This window comes from Rhipicephalus sanguineus, chromosome 3, assembly GCF_013339695.2.
Source record: "Rhipicephalus sanguineus isolate Rsan-2018 chromosome 3, BIME_Rsan_1.4, whole genome shotgun sequence".
NCBI classification, from domain to species: domain Eukaryota; kingdom Metazoa; phylum Arthropoda; class Arachnida; order Ixodida; family Ixodidae; genus Rhipicephalus; species Rhipicephalus sanguineus.
Genome location: NC_051178.1, coordinates 196,347,928 through 196,370,350, shown reverse-complemented (window position 1 = coordinate 196,370,350; position 22,423 = coordinate 196,347,928). Strand labels below are relative to the sequence as shown.

General features: G+C 47.4%; 1 protein-coding gene across 11 annotated transcripts in view; it reads right to left on the bottom strand.

Moving 5' to 3' along the window:
- The window catches only part of LOC119387998 (la-related protein 4B), an 87,146-nt gene that overhangs the window by 27,925 nt on the left and 36,798 nt on the right, over nt 1-22,423 (bottom strand). For 9 of the 11 annotated variants that reach the window (XM_037655598.2, XM_037655599.2, XM_037655600.2 and 6 more), the window contains 4 exons: nt 3,657-3,831; nt 3,120-3,256; nt 1,994-2,097; nt 1,748-1,915 (listed from right to left, as the gene is read on the bottom strand). In XM_037655598.2, coding sequence (XP_037511526.1) covers nt 1,748-1,915; nt 1,994-2,097; nt 3,120-3,256; nt 3,657-3,831 — 584 coding nt within the window. Of the gene's footprint in view, nt 1-1,747; nt 1,916-1,993; nt 2,098-3,119; nt 3,257-3,656; nt 3,832-17,147; nt 17,626-22,423 lie in introns of those variants that run through there. The other 2 variants (XM_049413782.1, XM_049413781.1) reach the window with 2 other exon arrangements.

Genomic DNA, 22,423 nt, shown 5'->3' with positions numbered 1-22,423 from the left:
AAAAGATCGATCTTCAGATCTTGGCCCATCCGGAGTCTTACAAGCAAAATGTCGATCAGCCGACGCTTGTAGATAGACTTAAATGTGCGGATAATGCCCTGGTCCAACGGTTGGAGCTTCGAAGTGGTGTTGGGCGGCAGAAATACCACTTCGATGTTGCTCAGCTGGGCATCGGTGTGGTGTGCCGTGCAGTTATCGACGATAAGGCATACCTTCCGTCCCTGACGCACCAGGTCCGAATCCCACGCCTTCAGCCACTTGAGGAAAATATCCCTCGTCATCCACGACTTCTTATTCCAGGCATAAGTCACCGGAATATTGGGGCAGTTCCGCATGCACCTCGGGGTTTTAAATTTGCCAATTACAAGTGGCCGCAGCTTCGTGCTCCCATCCATATTGGCAGCCAATAGGACCGTCACACGGGCCTTGCCTTGCTTGCCCCCGTGGCACTTGTCCCCGCGAGTGTCCAGCGTTTGCCGCGGAAGCATTTGCCAGAACAGGCCCGTCTCGTCAGCATTAAAGATTTGGCTCGGCTCATACTTGGCAAGAACTTTGGGCCACTCATGATCAAGCCACTTCTGAATTTCTTCATCATTGGCGTCCTCACTCTCTCCCGACACAGTCTTCCCGACAATGTTGAAACGAGTCTTAAAACGTTGTAGCCAACCGCTACTCGCACTGACGCCGAGAATGAATGCAAAGTTCTTTGCCTTCTGTTGCAACATCGGCCCCGATACAGGAATATTTCGGGCCCTTGCGTCCATGAACCACTTGTGGAGAGACTTCTCAACATCTTCAAAAGCAGCTTTGCGTACACGCCGCGCGCCCGAGTGCTGACTCTTCTCGGCCTTGGCCTTTATGTCGGCTTTGTTTTTAAACAGAGTACTCAATGTGCTCCTTGGTATGCCTAACCTGTCCGCGACGCTCGACTTCTCACCATTCTAAACGCGCTGGATTGCTTCCAGTTTTGCTGCAAAAGTCAGGGTCGTCCGTTTCTTCGCGTCTGCAGCCATCGCTACACACACCACAACGCGCGGCAGGCCTAACACACGAGCACAACAACGACCGATGCGACGGATGCCTGGCGATACTATCAAGGAGGAGCTGGTGCAACAAGTGCAGTGCGTCGTTGCTGCAAGGCTGCGGCGTGCGTATGCCGCTACGTTCAAGTGGCGCACTCGGCGCCATCGATGTGTGCAGCAGTCGTAAACGCCCACCGCGTTACCGCTATTTTCGAGAGTTGCGGGAAAGCTCGCCGCCTGTCAACGGAGCGCGGCGGGAAAGCTCGCCGCCTGTCAACGGAGCGCGGGCGGTTTGGGGTGGCCGAGTTCGATATATCCATTATACGTCAAACTTCGTTCGAAATAAAAAATTAAAAATGCATGCGATTTCCCACGTGATATAGGAACCGTTCGATATAGGCAATAATTCGATATGTCCGTGTTCGATATATCGAGGTTTGACTGTAGTTGTCAAATAGGTTGCATCCCACTCCAACCTTGTCAAGGTATCAATATCAACCAGATTACCACTGCTGGGAGCACTGCTGGTGCATGCAATGCTGATGAACCAAGGTTGTATACCAAGAAAAAGCAAATTTCGTAAATAAAGTTTGTCAGATTACTGAAATACATGACCCTGTCAACTATGTAATTAACGAAAAAAAATTGTACTGGAATTGAATAAAATGTCTTCAAATCGATTTAGCATCAGTAGCAAACTAAAGAGAGCAAGAAATGAGACATACCATAATGGGCTTCCCTTGGAAAGAGCGCACTTCTTCACGCAGGTACCTGTACGCCTGCTGTGCATCCTCATCCGACTCAAAGGTCACATACCAGCTGCTATTGTGGGCAAATTCGCAGCTCATGAACTGCGGGCACTTGTCACTGGCCTTGAATAGCGCCTCGATGTCCTGTGACGACACAATGGTGATGAATGAAGTATTTCCTCACAGAGACTGCTACAGTAAGAGTAGGCCAAGCGGACTTACTTTGACAGGAGTGCTCTCTGGTATTTCTCTAAGAATCAGGACACAGCGTTTGTGGTTGGGGCGCACTTTTTCGCCAGCCTCGTCTACTTGCACGTTGGGGGATTCTAGCGAAAGAAAATACCGTGAAAGATCAGTACAACTGGTTGCAGCCTCTGAGCTAACCTCCCAAAGGAGGCTCTAACAACAGGTGTGAGCGCAGGAGCGTGAAGCAAATGACACTGAAAGTGTGAAGCAGTCAAAGAAGCTGTGGCATCAATAAAAAATTAAAAGGTGATGGATTGGTCAAAGCATCATGGAGTCTTTTTTTTTTGAGCAGCGACATTTCTTAGGAATCTCAATAACAGGAATGAATGAAAGAGAAAGAATTTCAGGTACATATGCCTGTCAGAGTGCACAAAGTGTGCAGTGGTATTCTGTGCCAAGGTAAGCTTACACAAAATATATTAAAATAATATGCACAGTATTGTTTTCCGTACCACACACACCCCACACCCCCCCAGCCCCACCATCAAACCTTGATATAATGAATCTTCATTTAATAAAGCCCACAGTGCGCAATGACCCATTTTCGTTTCCCAATCACGACTCCATAGATAGCCATCCCATGTTGTGAATCCACTTTTCATTTTGGTTGCTGAACTTTGGTATGCTTGCGAATTAGATGCAGATCTCTTAAAACCTGTGATGTTAATTTTACTGTTGAGAGATAAGCCTAGACTTTACTCTATTGGAGATGCACCAAAGTTTTGGGCTGACTTTGTTATATCGCGGTCCAACTACATATTGCCACAGCACAAAAAAAACTGCAGTTGTTTCCATGTCCCAGCAGCGGTAAACCAGGTGTTCCGGGCAGAGATGGCCGAATGGAACACCAACGATGCTTGACCGTGGTTTTCACTGTTGCACCCACTTACGAGCAGTGAGTGCAATGGTGTACTCACTGCAGATACCTAGGGCGCATATGAAGGCGTACTATCTTGTAGGTGTTCTACATTAAAACATTTATCCTCCCCGCACGCAACTGCTTGAGGCTCACATCATACATGCAACCATCAAAATTTGAGTGGTGTTACTCTTAGAACAGCCAAATATACAATGGTGAAAAAACCACTGCTGCTACACTTGCCTCGTAGGACGTCGACGATGAGACTAAGATCCTTGGTTAGCTTTTTGATCTGATTGAAGTTGGCCACTGTACCAATGGGCACATACTGGTCACTGTCCATTTGAGATAGCAGGTATGTGTCATTGGCAAGATTTTCCCTGAAAAATCAAGTCAGAACATTATAAAATTGAACACATGCACGACTTCTCTACAACCAGTTGACTATTGCTACAGCACTGGAAAAAATGTCGACTACTCCACTTTTTTTAGCCTTGTCAATTCAATCTACGTAACAAACTTTATTAGGATCCATTGAACTCTGAAAATTGCTAGAGTTGGCCTCTAATGAAAAGCACTAACATCAATCACCCACTGAATGCAGCGCAACCTTTCTCTGCTTATCATTATGCATCGTCAAGAGAGCTATTGTAGCTAGGTTTTAATTTTACCAAATTTGTCCACACAAAGTTGTCCAAAAATGTAGTGCTATTCAACCTTGCAAACAGCCCAGCGTAGTTATAGACGGGTGTTGGAGTGAATGTGCCGTGAAGGATGTACCTGGAGAAGTAGTACTCAAGCTGCTGCATGAGCATGCGACGCAGATCCGCCAGGGGCAGCTCATCAGGGTTGAAGTGGGGGGGCCCCAGGCCGTGGGGCGGTGGGGGCGCCATGGCCGTGCCCCCCTCCGGTGCTACCTCCGACCCATCACAGCAAACTCCTCCACCTCCTCCTCCTGTGCGTAACACCACACCAGAATGAGATCACAATACGACAACCATCAACACTGCCACTTCAACCACAGAACACCAACTAAAAATAGAACCTCAGCTTAGCTTCGGCATTGGTTGCACATGCATTGCATGCTGAGACACTGCAAGAGCTCGGACTGCTCCAAAAGTGCTAGAATATTTTTCAAAAGCATTGGAACTGAATGAGAGATTGTTGCGAGGTCAGAGTTTCCCCCCCTTGTTGTCGTCTCTTAAAGGGACACTAAAGGCAAATGTTAAGTCGACGTGCATTGCTGAAATAGCGTTCCAGAAACCTCGTGGGGCTTGTTTCGTGCCAAGGAAATGCTTATTTTAAAAGAAAATCACATTTTAGTGGTCCACACAATGTTAGCACATGTCAAATCACCCGGCTGAAAAGGGCCTCCGACGTAGAGTTTGCTTCGCTCAACCACCTTTGCTGCCCAGCAGCCGACGCTGCGGTTTCTGCTCTGAAGGGCACATTACAAGCCTTGACCAAGTTGCGGTTGATCACGTAATCCTCTGCTTGAAAGTGCAACGAGCACACACACAAATTTCTTGGTTGTTTAGCACACTGTCGCAGAGGCACGGCACCCGGCCACTTAGGCGTAGGGGTTTATTTGTGGCACCCATTAGAAAGTCACGTTGGCTTCTTTGCCGCAGCTGCTGTTGCTCAAGCGGTGCACGCCATTCAGGTACCCGACAACATAACAGGGACGCGGTATTTTGATGAACTTTCCGTCAGAGCGACTTTCATGAGCGTACGCGATACAAAACTACCCCTGAGACGCGACTGCATGAGCGGAGAGCAGCGCGGCGGAAACGAAAATTTTAAACCACCCGCGTCGTTCCCCTTCGTAATGCCAAGTCCTTATTTCCGTGAATGAAACAAACGCACAAGCAGCATGCTGCCAACTGAACAACTTTTGCTTTAAGTCGTGAGTTGTTAGTGGCTATGCAATAAAGCAGGAAGATCCACAGGAGGATGTGGATTCCAAAAACGGTGTAACAATGCACTAAAAAAAAAAAAAAAAGCCGGGTGATTCCACGAGAGATCGAACATGCCTGTCCGGTCGCATTTTTTGTTTTGCCTGGGTTTTTTATATGTTGTGTGGGCACATTCAAAGTGCACGGAACCGAAAATTTTATTTCCAAGAAACGCTCCCAGCGCGCCAAAAAAATATTTGAAGGTGGCGGCGCGTGCCTCCTGTTTTTGCTCACTGCAATGTTTTCGGATTTCACGGCCCAATTTAGCGCGAACTATAAATGATGTGTCGAAAATTTCTTTTGCTGGTTTTAATACGCATTACTGTGAATTACATCCATGCTTTTTTTATGCCGTCCTCAAAAAGAAGAAAATGTGAAAAAATGGCAAACACGGCCGAAATCAAAAAAGGGTCCTAAGTTTGAGGCGCCTTGGCGCCTTTACTATTTCAAACAGAAACTTGAAAACAGTGTCACCTATAGAAAAGAGCCTTTGCAACATTTATACGGAAGATCATTTTCCTACGGCCAGCGCAAAAAAAAGAAAAAAATAGTTAAAGAACCGAGTTTTTTCAAAAAAGTACATTTTCAAAAAATAAAATAAAAAAACTCCGGTCTCAATTTTGACGGCAATTTTTTATCGAAGAGCGCTTATGTCAGTGAACACACGGTTTTGATATCATATGTCCTCATTTGCTTTGTTTACGAGATATAACTGGCCAAAGTGACCCTTGCTGTGAGTGCTCACTTCAGTGCGACTGATGGTTGTTAATAGCTTGCATTGTGCGTAAATAGCAGTTTTAATTATTCTGCTGCAGCAAAACCTTGCTCTGGTGGCTTTTCGTCAAGAAAAATGTGTTCTCAGATTTTATTTGGTTCTACCGTGTGCGAAAGTGGGCTGCTGCCGCCCTCTAAAGCGTGATTCCACGAGAGATCGAACATGCCTGTCCGGTCGATATTTTTGTTTTGCCTGGGTTTTTTTATATGTTATGTGGGCACATTCAAAGTGCACGGAACCGAAAATTATATTTCCAAGAAATGCTCCCAGCGTGCCAAAAAAGTATTTGAAGGTGGCGGCGCAGACCTCCTGTTTTTGTTCACTGCAATGTTTTGGGATTTCACGGCCGAATTTAACGCGAACTATAAGCGATGTGTCGAAAATTTTCTTGTTGGTTTTAATACGCATTACTGTGAATTACATCCATGCTTTTTTCCAAGTATTTCAAGGAGCCTTTGCAACATTTATGCGGAAGATCGTTTTCCTACAGGCAGCGCGAAATAAGAAGAAAATAGTTAAAGAAGCGAGTTTTTTTCAAAAAAGTACATTTTCAAAAAATAAAACAACTCAGGCCTCAATTTTGACATCTTTTTGTCGAAAAGTGCTTATGTCAGCAGGGGCGTAGCCAGAAATTTTTTTCGGGGCGGGGGGGGGGGGGGGGGGTTCAACCATACTTTATGTATGATCGTGCGTGCGTTTGTATGTGTGCGTGTATATATACGCAAGCAAAACTGAAAAATTTCGGGGGGGGGGGGGGGGTTTGAACCCCCCCAACCCCCCCTTGGCTACGCCCCTGTATGTCAGTGAAAACACCGTGTTAATATGTATGTCCTCATTTTTCTTGTTCACGAGATTTAACGGGCCAGAATGACCCTTGCTGTGTGTGCTCACTTCAGTGCGATCGATAGTTGTCATCAGCTTGCATTGCACTTAAGTCTAGTTTTAAATATTTTCCTGCAGTAAACCCTTGCTCTGGTGTGTTGTCGTCAAGAAAAATGCATTCTCAAACTTTAATAGTGTCTAGCGTGTGTGGGGGTGGGCTGCTGCCGCTCTCTAAATGCCGAACGCGTACGCAGTTTGCAGCTTACAACCTCAACTTACCCCGCCAGTATTCGTTAATCAGAAGCACGCGAGACACCGCGAACACATGGTTTAGGTCACTTTGTCAAAACTCTCCTTGCACACAGAATAAAGCATCTGTATGCAGCGAAGGCCAACTTAATCTGTAACTAAATGCCACAATCAGCAGGCGCGCTGTTATGCAGTTGTTTTCTCACTGCCTGCTTGCTTCCCTTCCATTACGTGCATTGTACGCTCTAACCATCTTCCCCATTCGACGCACACTGTGCCTAAACAACATTTGTAAAACGTTATCTCAATGATTTCCGAGCCGTTTATTTCACTTCCCGCTGTCACATGTTTTCGGCGTCGCAGATAATGTCTTCCTGTATCATCTCGACCTTTACCTTAGCGTTTCAGCAGCCAGAAAACGTGCGGTGCGGTATGATTAAGCCATGAGTGTCCGAAGCTGCCCAATTTATGATGTTTTGTTGCCACTTTACTAAAGTGCTTTCCCACATCGAGGACAGCAGAGGTCATTGGTGGCACCAGACGGACATTACCCTTAGTTTTGACAATGAGTGCGGCCTACAAATTAAATATTACAGCCCAAAGCGCTTAGACACCCTTAGACTTAAAATGTTAAACCGTGAGCAGTTCTGGAAAGGCATTCATGACAGCTGCGCAGATGTGAGATAATTTGTGCGGCGCCGTTCAGTATAAACGCTTCGACTTGCTCTAGGTCTAGCTGTTGACTACACGCGATGCCCGCGGCCCATGGCTAGGTCCTATTATTCTAGGCCGATTATTTACGCGTTCACAAAAAGAAGATTGCTGAGGAAAACGTTTTCGTTGCACAAATATTTCTTCTGTGCTCTTTTTGTTGTTGCCTACCTCTAGAAGCTACTGTCATAGGCTGAGGATCTTCGCGACACCTGCGAGGTCTTCTTGCATTGCTTTAGGCTCCTCAAGGAAAACCTGTCTACATCTAACCGCGATGAGGTAGACCAGGCATTCCTTCAGGAAGAAGAAGCGGTTGATATCTTGAACAGGCGCGCACATCTTTCCTCTGATGATTGTAGGCGAGGTTGTAGGCTGCAAACTGTTTACACGTGAGCCATTTAGAGGGCGGCAGCAGCCCACTTTTGCACACGCTAGACACAAATAAAATCTGAGAACACATTTTTCATGACGAAAAGCCACCAGAGCAAGGTTTTGCTGCAGCAGAATAAATAAAACTGCGATTTACGCACAATGCAAGCTATTAACAACCATCAGTCGCACTGAAGTGAGCACTCACAGCAAGGGTCACTTTGGCCAGTTATATCTCGTAAACAAAGCAAATGAGGACATATGATATTAAAACCGTGTGTTCATTGACATAGGCTCTCTTCGATAAAAAATTGCCGTCAAAATTGAGACCGGAGTTTTTTTTATTTTATTTTTTGAAAATGTACTTTTTTGAAAAAACTCGGTTCTTTAACTATTTTTTTCTTTTTTTGCGCTGGCCGTAGGAAAAATGATCTTCCGTATAAATGTTGCAAAGGCTCTTTTCTATAGGTGACACTGTTTTCAAGTTTCTGTTTGAAATAGTAAAGGCGCCAAGGCGCCTCAAACTTAGGACCCTTTTTTGATTTCGGCCGTGTTTGCCATTTTTTCACATTTTCTTCTTTTTGAGGACGGCATAAAAAAAGCATGGATGTAATTCACAGTAATGCGTATTAAAACCAGCAAAAAAAATTTTCGACACATCATTTATAGTTCGCGCTAAATTCGGCCGTGAAATCCGAAAACATTGCAGTGAGCAAAAACAGGAGGCACGCGCCGCCACCTTCAAATATTTTTTTGGCGCGCTGGGAGCGTTTCTTGGAAATAAAATTTTCGGTTCCGTGCACTTTGAATGTGCCCACACAACATATAAAAAACCCAGGAAAAACAAAAAATGCGACCGGACAGGCATGTTCGATCTCTCGTGGAATCACCCAGCCGGCAGATCCCACGCATTGTGGGAATCGATGTAATGCGAAGCAGCCAGCAAAGAGCTGCATACATCGTCTTGTATGTCATTGAGGAAAATGCGTGTCATGGTTTTCATGTTAACTCCTATTATTTATGTTCGTCACACAGTAACGTCGCGCAATACCAACTTCGGGGTCGATCAAGCTAGAGAAACGGCCGCCAGCGCCGCATGAGTGTGGCACGTAAGTCATGCTGTACATGACATACGTGTCATGACTTTCATGTTAACTCGTGTTATTTATGTTCGTCACACAGTCACGTCGCACAATAACAATTTCGGGGTAGATCAAGCTAGCGAAACGGCCGCCAGCGCCCCATGAGCGTGGCACGTAAGTCATGCTGTACATGACGTGCATGTCATGATTGTCATGTTAACTTGTGTTATTTATGTTCGTTACACAGTCACGTCACGCAATACCAATTTCGGAGTAGATCAAGCTAGCGAAACAGCCGCCAGCGCACCATGAGCGTGGCACGTAAGTCATGCTGTAAAAGACATGCGTGTCAAGATTTTCATGTTAACTCGTGTTTTTATGTTCGCCACACAGTCACGTCGCGCAATACCAATTTCGGGGTAGATCAAGCTAGCATAATAGCCGCCAGCGCTCCATGAGCGTGGCACGTAAGTCATAATGTACATGACATGCGTGTCATGATTTTCATGTTACCTCGTGTTATTTATGTTCGTTACACAGTCACGTCACAAGATACCAATTTTGGTGTATATAAATCTAGCGAAACGGCCGCCAGCGCCCCATGAGCGTGGCACGTAAGTCATGCTGTACATGACATGCATGTCATGATTTTCATGTTAACTCGTGTTATTTATGTTCGTTACACAGTCACGTCGCGCAATACCAATTTCGGGGTAGATCAAGCTAGCGAAACCGCCGCCAGCGCCCCATGAGCGTGGCACGTAAGTCATGCTGTACATGACATGCGAGTCATGAATGTCATGTTAACTCGTGTTTTTATGTTCGTCACACAGGCACATCACAAGATACCAATTTTGGTGTATATAAATCTAGCGAAACCGCCGCCAGCGCCCCATGAGCGTGGCACGTAAGTCATGCTGTAAATGACATGCGAGTCATGATTTTCATGTTAACTCGAGTTTTTATGTTCGTCACACAGTCACGTCGCGCAATACCAATTTCGGGGTAGATCAAGCTAGCGAAACTGCCGCCAGCGCTCCATGAGCATGGCACATAAGTCATGCTGTACATGACATGCGTGTCATGATTTTCATGTTAACTCGTGTTATTTATGTTCATTACACAGTCACGTCACAAGATACCAATTTTGGTGTATATAAATCTAGCGAAACAGCCGCCGGCGCCCCATGAGCGTGGCACGTAAGTCATGCTGTACATGACATGCGTGTCATGATTTTCATGTTAACTCGTGTTATTTATGTTCGTTACACGGTCACGTCGCAAGATACCAATTTTGGTGTATATAAGGCTAGCGAAACGGCCGCCAGCGCACCATGAGCGTGGCACGTAAGTCATGCTGTGCATGACATGCGTGTCATGATTTTCATGTTAACTCGTGTTATTTATCTTCGTCACACAGTCACGTCGCAAGATACCAATTTTGGTGCATATCAAACTAGCGAAACGGCCGCCAGCGCTCTGTGAGCGTAGCATGTAAATCATGTGGTACATGACATGCGTGTCATGATTTTCATGTTATGACTTGTCATTTATGTTCGTCATACAGTCATGTTACGCCATACCAATTTTGGAGCACATTCGATGAACCAAGCGACCAGGAGAGCACAAAGTCGTAGGCGGCTAGATAGATAGATAGATAGATAGATAGATAGATACGCTCAAAGTCGCAGAAGTTCGCTAAGAAATGCTTCGCATTTAAAACTATAATCATCACGCACGATGCAATAACATTATTGGTCCATCAAGAAGGAGCACCTTTTGTTTTGTGGAGTGCTCATAGACAATGGCCTGAAAGCTGAAGCCACATCAAGTACACCAGCATAACAAAGGGTTCCAAGAAAAAGCTTTATGGACGAACACATGGCAGCTGTTGCAGATTCAAGTGAGCGCATTCACCAATGTAAAAAGAAAAAGCTTACAGGTAAAACATAGAACATTTTAGATAAGCAGCTAAATTTCAGAGTTCAAGCTCAAAACCTAAACAAGCGCAACTACTAAGCTCATCTATGACTTTGCCAAAAGCGTTAAGTTCATCATGGGAACAAGAATATTGTTGGAGATCTTTGTGCAAATATGACGTTTCACATGTTAAAAACTAGAGGCAGTTAACGCAAAAGATTTCCCCTCAATTCTACATTTAGTCAACTTCATGCTTAGAATGAATTGGATGCTGTGACTAAAACGGTACTGTTCCTAGTGTTTCATTTTGGATGCTAAGGCAAGAAACTAGACCATCAGGAAAAGCAAACAATGCAAAAGTGAGGCAATATTCCACAGCGCAAGTGTGGATGCCTATATTCGAAGGAAGTTGGGTGCAGTAGCACCAATTCAGATGACAGTGTACAATTCCACTACTATCTCACTAAACATTTTCTAGCAAAATGGTATCTTAAGACACCAATTTAATGCACAGAACTAGCGATGCCAGGAGCTACACTACAGAGCTTGTTGCACAACGAACATTGTCTCATTTGTTTAAAAGTGCTGAAAAGCTTTCTCACTAAATTACCAGCTAGTGGTACATATCACACCTACAAAAGAAAATACTGCAGAAGACCACCACAGTTTGAAGGCTTTCTAGGAACACGATAAGGTGAAGAGAATTACATTCTGCAGCTACAGCAAAACCTTTTGTAATGTGTGCTATGAACAGCAGCTTAAAAATAATGAGGCAACAAAACATTTTATCACAGAACATGAAGGTAATCAAGTCCGAGAAAAAGTTGCACATGCTGTCTGTAAACCATTGCTGAAAGCTATCCTTGTTCTTATCCTAGCCAATAAAATACCGAACTGCCCAAACTGTCGATTGATTGGATTCAAGCAGTGCAAGGCAGGTAAACAACTGCATAGAAATATGTTTCATTCGCACTATAAAATGGCCCAGATCTATTACCCTAATGGCCTCAGGCCTAGAGATTCCAGTCTATATTGTTGAAGGCTTAGACGTCTTAAAATGCTGCTTTGAGTGCATTCTCCGATCCTGCTCCAGGTATGATTGAACGGCACGTGGCTGTGCTCATTGCATTAAAATGGGACTCCGTTGCAGTGGCTTTCACACATGTGAAAAGCGACATAGTTCGGTGTAGAAAGGTGATAACAGTTGGTAATAACAAGGTCCAATATTTATATTATAATGCTTGCAATTTCAAAGCTATGTGTAACCCAACACTGGCTCCTCGGTGTCTATGAATACATTTGACGATTGTGAGAGCAAGAAACGATGTTAGCAATTTTCTACATTTTATGTAGACTGTAAAGTTGCTGCCAATAACATGTGGTGGAGTAGCGGTAATCATTACTGGCAGAACAGTATGGCACAGTGAAATACATTACAGTGGAATCTCACTCGCACAATTTTAAGTCTTTTTCTTTGTTTTTCTCGGTGAACGACCCATAGGAGCAATGTATTCTCATAAACTTAATAGGATTGCACTTCCATCCAAAATTCAATAATATAACATTATATGTGGTTGGGCTTCATTGCAAATGTTTAAGTCATGAAACTGTATTTTTATCTTCCATAAGGAACCTTTACAGATATTAAAAAGACTTAAGTTGAGTGCAAACTGAAAAGCTGTTTCAATGTTGATTCACACTGTGCATTGGCTACAGTTCTTGTGACATCATGTAATGATGCTCTGCATAATGTATTATGTAGAGCAGCATAACTTGACACCACACAAACGATTGCTACAGAGTATCGGACTATGCCTACTTTTATACTTTTTGGAGCTTGCTTTGAAAGATACCATTTCATATGACACATTTTACTTTTTGGTTCTCGTGACTAATACCTATGATATTTCAATTTAAGAACGCCGCAAAATTGTTTAGCAAAAAATGTCGCTGAAGTGGATTTTGTTTACAGGCAGACTTCTTTGGGCTGCAAAAGTTGCACATGTAAGACGACAATGTGTGAACTCGTGTGACGAAATAAGCAAGATTTGGACATACAACAGCGCCCATGTGATAAGCAAGGCAAAGGGGTCGTATTCTGTGACGATTCGTTTCAGCAACAGTGTCGCTTTGAGTGACGTACAATCACGCGTGTCCAATGACTGAAACAAGCTCTTGCCTGCCGCTCCTCAACCAGCCAATCGGCACGCAATGAAAGCTACCTCCAAACGTGATCGTCTCAGAATTCGCGTCCTCCAACGTCACCTCAACAACAAAACTCTTTTCACTCGACTACTTAATAAGGAAATATGCGCTAAACAGGCGATATACTTGAGCAAACCAAGTAACTGGAGCACCGATTAGAAGCACGGGTGAAACGGGCACATATTCGCCGCGCGAGTTTAGTTTCAGATTCGAAGGAAGCCTATAAAGCCTGCCCGTGCACTGCTCCGATCGCTTAATGGCCGGACGTCCGCATAGCCCCATGTAAACAGCTCAGCAAATTGCCTATATTTGCAGAGCGAACAGGATGAATAGCACATTTGCGACTTCACGCACTAGTGTGACGTTTCCTTCGCCACCGGAAAGCCGACAGTGCAGCTTGCGCCGCACGCAGCAGAGTTGCTGCATGTTACGTAATACGCGCAGGCTTCGTACACCCTCCCACAACACCGATTGAAACCGATATACGGGCGCGCAATGTGCGAAATGAGGTGAGCTGACGCAAAAACAGACACTTATAAAGGGGCCAACGACACCGAACGGCACCAGGGAGCCGCGAGGCGAAAGAAAGAAAAAGAAAAAAAAAGAACGCCAGACGGCGACGAGGAAAAGGAATGCGAATACTCAAGGACGAGCGGCTTATCGCGGGGTGAAAACCGAGAAACGACCGCGGGGACAGATTAAACGCAACCTGGCCGATGTTCGCAAATCCGCCACAAATCCTCGGGGCCGCTAAAATCTGTTATCCCGACGCGGTGGCCTGCCACGGCGGGCGCCCGCACATGAAGCCTACCCCTACCAGACGTGGCCCGAGCGTCGCTCGACCGAGAGAGACCTTCGGCGGCAATAAACAGGGCAAACAAGCGAGTAGCCGGCTGCTGGCCAGCGGCAAAAATCACCTTCACGGCGGTGGTGGGGGCGGCGGCGCGGTGGTGCGGGCCGTGCGCCTCCACGTCGACGGCCTGCGATGGCGCGGAAAACACTCGCAGCGTCCGATGATCCTGACACGAGAGGACGACGGTGCCTCACGCCGATCACCGGCACATCGTCGTCGCGCGGCGGTAGGCGCGGGCCTCCTCCGGGCAGCACACAAACGCCGATGGGTGGTGAAGCGCGCGTCGGTGCTGGCGCGACTGACGACGACGACCGAAGCGCGACCTTTGCTGCGTCCTTCGTGGATCTGGATGCGTGTCGAGTAGCCTGAACGTGGCAGCAGCATCGCTCGAACAATCGGCGGGGCTCCAACACACGCGCCGCGGTCGAGCCTAGGCCGCCGCCGGCGTCCGCCGATTAGGAAGGAAAACGACGCTGCCGGTGCCGGGCCGCCGCCGTCCGACGTGGCACACGGCTCCCGAGTTGATCGACGATAGGCACCGGCCACTGACCAGAGGGAGCTGCGTTGCTCGCTGTGGGCCGTCTCAAGTTGGCTGACATTGGCCGCTATGGGCAGGCATAAACAGACTCTCGCACGCGTCCCCCCTTCTGGCCCGGCAAGCAAATGTGGATGCCTATATTCGAAGGAAGTTGGGTGCAGTAGCACCAATTCAGATGACAGTGTACAATTCCACTACTATCTCACTAAACATTTTCTAGCAAAATGGTATCTTAAGACACCAATTTAATGCACAGAACTAGCGATGCCAGGAGCTACACTACAGAGCTTGTTGGCACAACGAACATTGTCTCATTTGTTTAAAAGTACTGAAAAGCTTTCTCACTAAACTACCAGCTAGTGGTACATATCACACCTACAAAAGAAAATACTGCAGAAGACCACCACAGTTTGAAGGCTTTCTAGGAACACGATAAGGTGACGAGAATTACATTCCGCAGCTACAGCAAAAACTTTTGTAATGTGTGCTATGAGCAGCAGCTTAAAAATAATGAGGCAACAAAACATTTTATCACAGAACATGAAGGTAAGCAAGTCCGAGAGAAAGTTGCACATGCTGTCTGTAAACCATTGCTGAAAGCTATCCTTGTTCTTATCCTAGCCAATAAAATACCGAACTGCCCAAACTGTCGATTGATTGGATTCAAGCAGTGCAAGGCAGGTAAACAACTGCATAGAAATATGTTTCATTCGCACTATAAAATGCCCCAGATCTATTACCCTAATGGCCTCAGGCCTAGAGGTTCCAGTCTATATTGTTGAAGGCTTAGACATCTTAAAATGCTGCTTTGAGGCTTTCACACATGTGAAAAGCAACTTAGTTTGGTGTAGAAAGGTGATAACAGTTGGTAATAACAAGGTCCAATATTTATATTATAATGCTTGCAATTTCAAAGCTATGTGTAACCCAACACTGGCTCCTCTGTATCTATGAATACATTTGACAATTGTGAGAGCAAGAAACGATGTTAGCAATTTTCTACATTTTATGTCGACTGTAAAGTTGCTGCCAATAACATGTGGTGGAGTAGCGGTAATCATTACTGGCAAAACAGTATGGCACAGTGAAATACATTACAGTGGAATCTCACTCGCACAATTTTACGTCTTTTTCTTTGCTTTTCTCGGTGAACGACCCATAGGAGCAATGTATTCTCATAAACTTAATAGGATTGCACTTCCATCCAAAATTCAATAATACAACATTATATGTGGTTGGGCTTCATCGCAAATGTTTAAGTCATGAAACTGTATTTTTATCTTCCGTAAGGAACCTTTACAGATATTAAAAAGACTTAAGTTGAGTGCAAACTGAAAAGCTGTTTCAATGTTGATTCACACTGTGCATTGGCTACAGTTCTTGTGGCATCGTGTAATGCTGCTCTGCATAATGTATTATGTAGAGCAGCATAACTTGACGCCACACAAACGATTGCTACAGAGTATCGGACTATGCCTATTTTTATACTTTTTGGAGCTTGCTTTGAAAAATACCATTTTATATGACACATTTTACTTTTTGGTTCTCGTGACATAATACCTATGATATTTCAATTTAAGAACGCCGCAAAATTGGTTTAGCAAAAAATGTCGCTGAAGTGGATTTTGTTTACAGGCAGACTTCTTTGGGCTGCAAAAGTTGCACATACTAACACATGTAAGACGACAATGTGTGAACTCGTGTGACGAAATAAGCACGATTTGGACATACAACAGCGCCCATGTGATAAGCAAGGCAAAGGGGCCGTATTCTGTGACGATTCGTTTCAGCAACAGTGTCGCTTTGAGTGACGTACAATCACGCGTGTCCAATGACTGAAACAAGCACTTGCCTGCCGCTCCTCAACCAGCCAATCGGCACGCAATGAAAGCTACCTCCAAACGTGATCGTCTCAGAATTCGCGTCCTCCAAAGTCACCTCAACAACAAACCTCTTTTCACTCGACTACTTAATAAGGAAATATGCGTTAAACACGCGATATACTTGAGCAAACCAAGTAATTGGAGCACCGATTAGAAGCACGGGTGAAACGGGCACATATTCGCCGCGCGAGTTTAGTTTCAGATTCGAAGGAAGCCTATAAAGCCTGCCCGTGCACTGCTCCGATCGCTTAATGGCCGGACGTCCGCATAGCCCCATGTAAACAGCTCAGCAAATTGCCTATATTTGCAGAGCGAACAGGATGAATAGCACATTTGCGACTTCACGCACTAGTGTGACGTTTCCTTCGCCACCGGAAAGCCGACAGTGCAGCTTGCGCCGGAGCAGAGTTGCTGCATGTTACGTAATACGCGCAGGCTTCGTACACCCTCCCACAACACCGATTGAAACCGATATACGGGCGCGCAATGTGCGAAATGAGGTGAGCTGACGCAAAAACAGACACTTATAAAGGGGCCAACGACACCGAACGGCACCAGGGAGCCGCGAGGCGAAAGAAAGAAAAAAAGAAAAAAGAGAACGCCAGACGGCGACGAGGAAAAGGAATGCGAATACTCAAGGACGAGCGGCTTATCGCGGGGCGAAACCCGAGAAACGACCGCGGGGACAGATTAAACGCAACCTGGCCGATGTTCGCAAATCCGCCACAAATCCTCGGGGCCGCTAAAATCTGTTATCCCGACGCGGTGGCCTGCCACGGCGGGCGCCCGCACATGAAGCCTACCCCTACCAGACGTGGCCCGAGCGTCGCTCGACCGAGAGAGACCTTCGGCGGTAATAAACAGGGAAAACAAGCGAGTAGCCGGCTGCTGGCCAGCGGCAAAAATCACCTTCACGGCGGTGGTGGGGCGGCGGCGCGGTGGTGCGGCCGTGCGCCTCCACGTCGACGGCCGGCGATGGCGCGGAAAACACTCGCAGCGTCCGATGATCCTGACACGAGAGGACGACGGTGCCTCACGCCGATCACCGGCACATCGTCGTCGCGCGGCGGTAGGCGGCGGGCCTCCTCCGGGCAGCACACAAACGCCGATGGGTGGTGAAGCGCGCGGTCGGTGCTGGCGCGACTGACGACGACGACCGAAGCGCGACCTTTGCTGCGTCTTCGTGGATCTGGATGCGTGTCGAGTAGCCTGAACGTGGCAGCAGCATCGCCCGAACAATCGGCGGGGCTCCAACACACGCGCCGCGGTCGAGCCTAGGCCGCCGCCGGCGTCCGCCGATTAGGAAGGAAACGACGCTGCCGGTGTCCGGGCCGCCGCCGTCCGACGTGGCACACGGCTCCCGAGTTGATCGACGATAGCCACAAACGCCCCGGAGAGAAGGAAAAAGGCGCCGAAAACGAACAAAAATTCCTACTCCGACTCGACCAGAAACTAAACAAGCGAAAAAAAGAGCCAGACACCGACCGCCGCTGCCGCCGCAGCCTTCTCCTTCTGGGCCTAGTGGCGCCATCTCATAGAGCGGGCTTCAAGCACGGCTTCAAGCGACCGAATCCGCGCTGGAGAGAGCGCGAGCCGCGACACGGGAATATGCCTCCCGCGAACACGCGCAACAGCCACAAACTCGTATTGCTCGCGGCCAACGGTTCGGGCTGCTCTAAAAATGGCATTACGTCAACCGCCCCATCAAGTCGGACAGGTTGAGCGAGCAGATAATGAGTTGGACAAATTTTCGCTGTCTGTTTTTGCCTCCCGTGACATAAGCAGTCTATTTGCACGGAACACGACGAGTTTGAAGAACGCAACGACCCCATACGCCACGCGCAGCACAAGCCGTGAGGGCTAACAGAAAAATGCGGGTACAGGACCCAGGCACAGCTGCGAGTAGACCGAATCGGACTGGGGACGTTTTCCCGAGTGCATCTCGGTGGCCTTGACGTCAGGCAATGCGCTCCTCTCCGGAAGGAGGTCGACACACTCTTACCGATAAGTTTTTTTTTTGTTTTTTTCCCGTTCAGACGGTAGGCAACAACAAATCGACGAGAGGAACCAGTTTGTGAAAGGCATTTAACAAATCGCTACTCCGCCAGCTCTGTCGACCAACCCGCTATACCGCCCTGGTCCTCGAGGGCCGCAGCCGCAGAGAACTTGCACTTTAGTGCATTCTCAAGCGATAAGATCGCACGACTATTCGAGAGACAGTGTGTAGTGACGGTGCGTGGCAAGAATCGCAAAAGCCTCGCGCCAAATATTCTACTTCAAGTTAGAAGTTTAACTGAGGCAAGGGAAGGAGGGAGGCTCAGCGCACATCAAGAGAAACTCATTACACTGCTGCAGACGAAAGCGAAAGCGCTTTTCAACAAGGTGCAAGAGAATTTCACGCCAGCACAGGGAGCGAGGACTCCGCTTATGACAACACGGAAACTTTCGCATCTTACATTGACAGTGCAGACAGTGAAATACCCTTAAAGGTCAACTGCAACGAAGTTTTGGACCACGTAAAAAGAATTCATAAATTCAGACAGCGCAAATACAAAACAGCCCCCGCACGAAATTTTACTTTCGAAAAACAAGTGAATGGACCACGAGCGGCTTGAAGTACGAGTTTTGAAAACCCAAACTGGCCAACAGCCACAATTTCCGCTAGCCGGAAGTGACGCATGACTTGGCTCGCGCGAAGTTGGAACTTCGTAATGATTGCTTCAGATACTACTCACTCAGTCAGTGAACTTACCATGTCGTTCTGATACAGCGACCCACGTGAAACAGTGAACTTGCACTAAAGCACAGCGTTGATATCAAAAACCGATAGAAGAGATCTTTAAAACAGCAGTATCGTAGGCCGAGTTTAACGGCGCAAAAGCGACTAAGGCTATGCTGCGCGAGCGACAGGGTGACAAAATTTTTTAAGTACAGTGTACACTGCAGTACTTGCATTATTAACAAAAGTATGTTTCATCTGAAAACCTGAGCACGTCCGCCTGACGTACTATACTCGCGGACAACTTTTCTTGGCAATGAAGGGAAGGCTACAGAGCCAAACTACGCGTGTGCTACCGCTGAAGAATATAGTCCCACAATTGTGTCCGTGTTTTCTGCGTGAGGAAAAAAAAAACACTATTTTCTACGGCTCGCTCTTTGAAAAGAGGGTGAGCACGCACCAAGGAGATATTCGTATTTGTTTTACTTTATGCGGTTTCATTTCGCGTTTTTGCGCGTGTGAAACCGTCGCACCTTTTACGTGCACATCACAGTCAAAGTGGCGTCTTCGTCTTCAGGTGAGCGCTCGTCACTTCCAGCTTTTTCGACTACTCACCGAAGGAGCTCGTGACGGCAACTCGAATAAACAAACGGCCGTCACAGGAGATACGGTAGGTTCACAAACCAAAACTAAATTCGAAATGCGCGCCGAACAGGACTACTTCGTGGAGCAGTACGTGCGCAGTAGCTCCGCCCCCGTAGCCTTTCCTCCATTGCCAAGAAAAGTTGTCCGCGAGTATCGTGAATAGTGCCCAAAAGGTAACATTGGGTCAAGTGGTATGTGTAACATAAAATACGTGCGCAGAAGTATTATCGCCTATGTCTTTGGGTATCGATGCACTCCAGAGCACGGCTGCCGGTATGCCTAAGCTTCGCCCGCGTGTAATCAATGCAAATACGCGCACGCAGCCAGAAAAGTGAAGTCGAGGTGGTCGAAATTAGAGCTGTGCACGGGCCGTATTTCCGTGCCCGAGCCCGGCCCGGGCCCGCTGACTTTGTCGAAGGCCCGCCCGAGCCCGACGGCATAGGGCTGCGAGCCCGCCCGGCCCGGCCCGACGTACGAAAACACAATCCCGGGCCCGGCCCGGCCCGGCCCGGCCCGGCTTTTTCAAGGTTCGCTGCGAAAACAAAACATCGTTTTCCGGTAATTTGGCATTTTATTGAGAATATCAAATGTGATTACACAGATTACAAATTGTCGTGCAAAAACAGCAAGCAGTCCAACGATTTAAGCTTCAACGAAGTGCGGCGCTTTTGCCCATGCAAGTTTCAGCTTGCACGAAGGCGATCTACGTCGGATCCCTCGTCACTGTCGCGTGCATTTTCACTCATATGGGATTTGGCCTTAAATCTAACGCGAACAGTCGCGTGGCGCCGTCACTAGCTCAGGTTATGTTACTTCTCTGTTTGTCGGAGTGCAACAGAGGCAGTGCTTTACCTGCTCCCCTTTTGTTTAAAGTAGCGAATGGAAAGGAAAAGCGGTAAAGGGCGGTCGCGGAAAAGGCGCTGTATGCGTGCTGGAAAACAATTCCTGCTCATTATCTATGTTTCGGGCTTGAGTCGGGCTTTGCGCCGGGCCCGAGCCCGGCCCGATAAAACTCCAAGGAGCCCGAGCCCGGCCCGGGCCCGAGTTGAAAATACGTCGGCCCGCCCGAGCCCGGCCCGCGGGCCGGGTCGGGCTCGGGCTTTCGGGCTACCCGGAGCCCGTGCACACCTCTAGTCGAAATTGATGCAGAGCCTTCACTGCTCCTGTACCAATCAACCATAAATAAGGGAGGTCAGTCGGCAGCCTAACGTTGCGCGGTAAATGAAAAAGGCGCACGTCTTATAACTAAAGCAAAGTGGCCTTTATAATGGCAGGATAATTTTCTTATAGCAGTTCGACGTATTTTTATCAGAGTTGCCAAAGATCATATAGTAACGGCAAGATTGCGCGCGAACGTTACTGAGGTGTCACCATCTGTCTTACATTTTACGCTCTTGAGCAACTTGAAATTCCTCGAGTATAACCCGTCGTTCTAATGCAGGCCGAACAATTATAACGCCCGACCAGCAAATCGTCGAGCAACCCACCACAGAAGGCACACCGCCCCCAGTGGAGTTCGGCCACTTTGTTTATCAAAATGTCAGAGTTCTTTAACATCATCTGTTTAAGAAGTGCGCATCAGGCGTACCTCCTTCCGGACATAACTGAGTTTAGATATCTCCGTTTATGCAAGGAAATTTCAGCGCGCGTACACCCTGACTCAAGCCACCACATCGTAATTCGCCAGCTGTGTCTTGGGCCGATACTCTCTAAAAGCACAACGATGTTATTAATTTTATTTCCCTTTCCCTCGGGCCTTTTCAAAAGCCTTCGTGGATCGGTTAATGGAGGTCGCACACGTGTAGACGCCCGCTCTACATGTTGATTCTTATCTCCCTTCTTTGCCTTTATTTTCGTATTTCCATCTCTGTGTCGCTAAGCCAAGCTGTAACCGTAATGAGTCGCGGATGATAGCGCCGCGTTTTATTTTCTCCATGCAATAACCGCTTTTCGGTGTGCCCGTGTGTCAGCAGGAGTACTTGGCACACATGTTGCGAACTTGGATAAAAAAAAAAAAAACTCTAAATCCGGCGCTTAATGTAGCGCCTATATCACTCGTGTGTAGGCTCTGGTGTAGTTCTAAATCCCACGCGAATGTCGTTCTTGTGTAAGTCTAAATCCTGCGCCTAATGCAGCTCCACTACCGCGAAACCTGGGGAAGTGCGTAGCACGGGTAACCCGGCGAATCCCATGGCAATCGCGCGCTTGCCGAGGCGGTGGCGCCCTCTCTTGCGCGGCGCGGGTATCAGCCGGTTTTTTCAGAAGCGTTTTTCGCAATTTTAGGTAAAGTATTGCGATTCATATTCCTTGTTATTTCTGTAGTTTATATCATTTTAGACCTTGTTGGTTTATTTTGCACTGGTTTTGAGCCTTGTTAGCCCTGTTTTAGGGCAGTATTGACCACTGCGTGACCAAGCGACACGAGACTGTGGGTGGGCGACAAGTGCTACGCAGTACACGACAGCCACGCGTGCACAGTCTGGGAGAAGCCGGACACTTCGCACCGACTGCACGTGCCAACGTCGAATCTCATCTTTCACAACTCGGCACACGAACCCTTCTCAGATACGTCTGAAGCGACTCGTCCTCCGCGAATGAGTCACAATGAATGACGGCTACGAGCAGCAAGGCGGGCGGAGGCGCGTCAAAGAATTCGGAACACAACAACGGCGGAGGCGACGGCGCTCGAGCAGTGTATCGCGTCGCTACCCCAACAACGGGACCGGGCTTATTGTTTTTGTTGCTGGCGTCCCAGCAGTAGCAAGGCGACGCTGAGACAATTCCGAGGGATTTCTGGAGCGACCTGGTTGCCGCGTAGGCG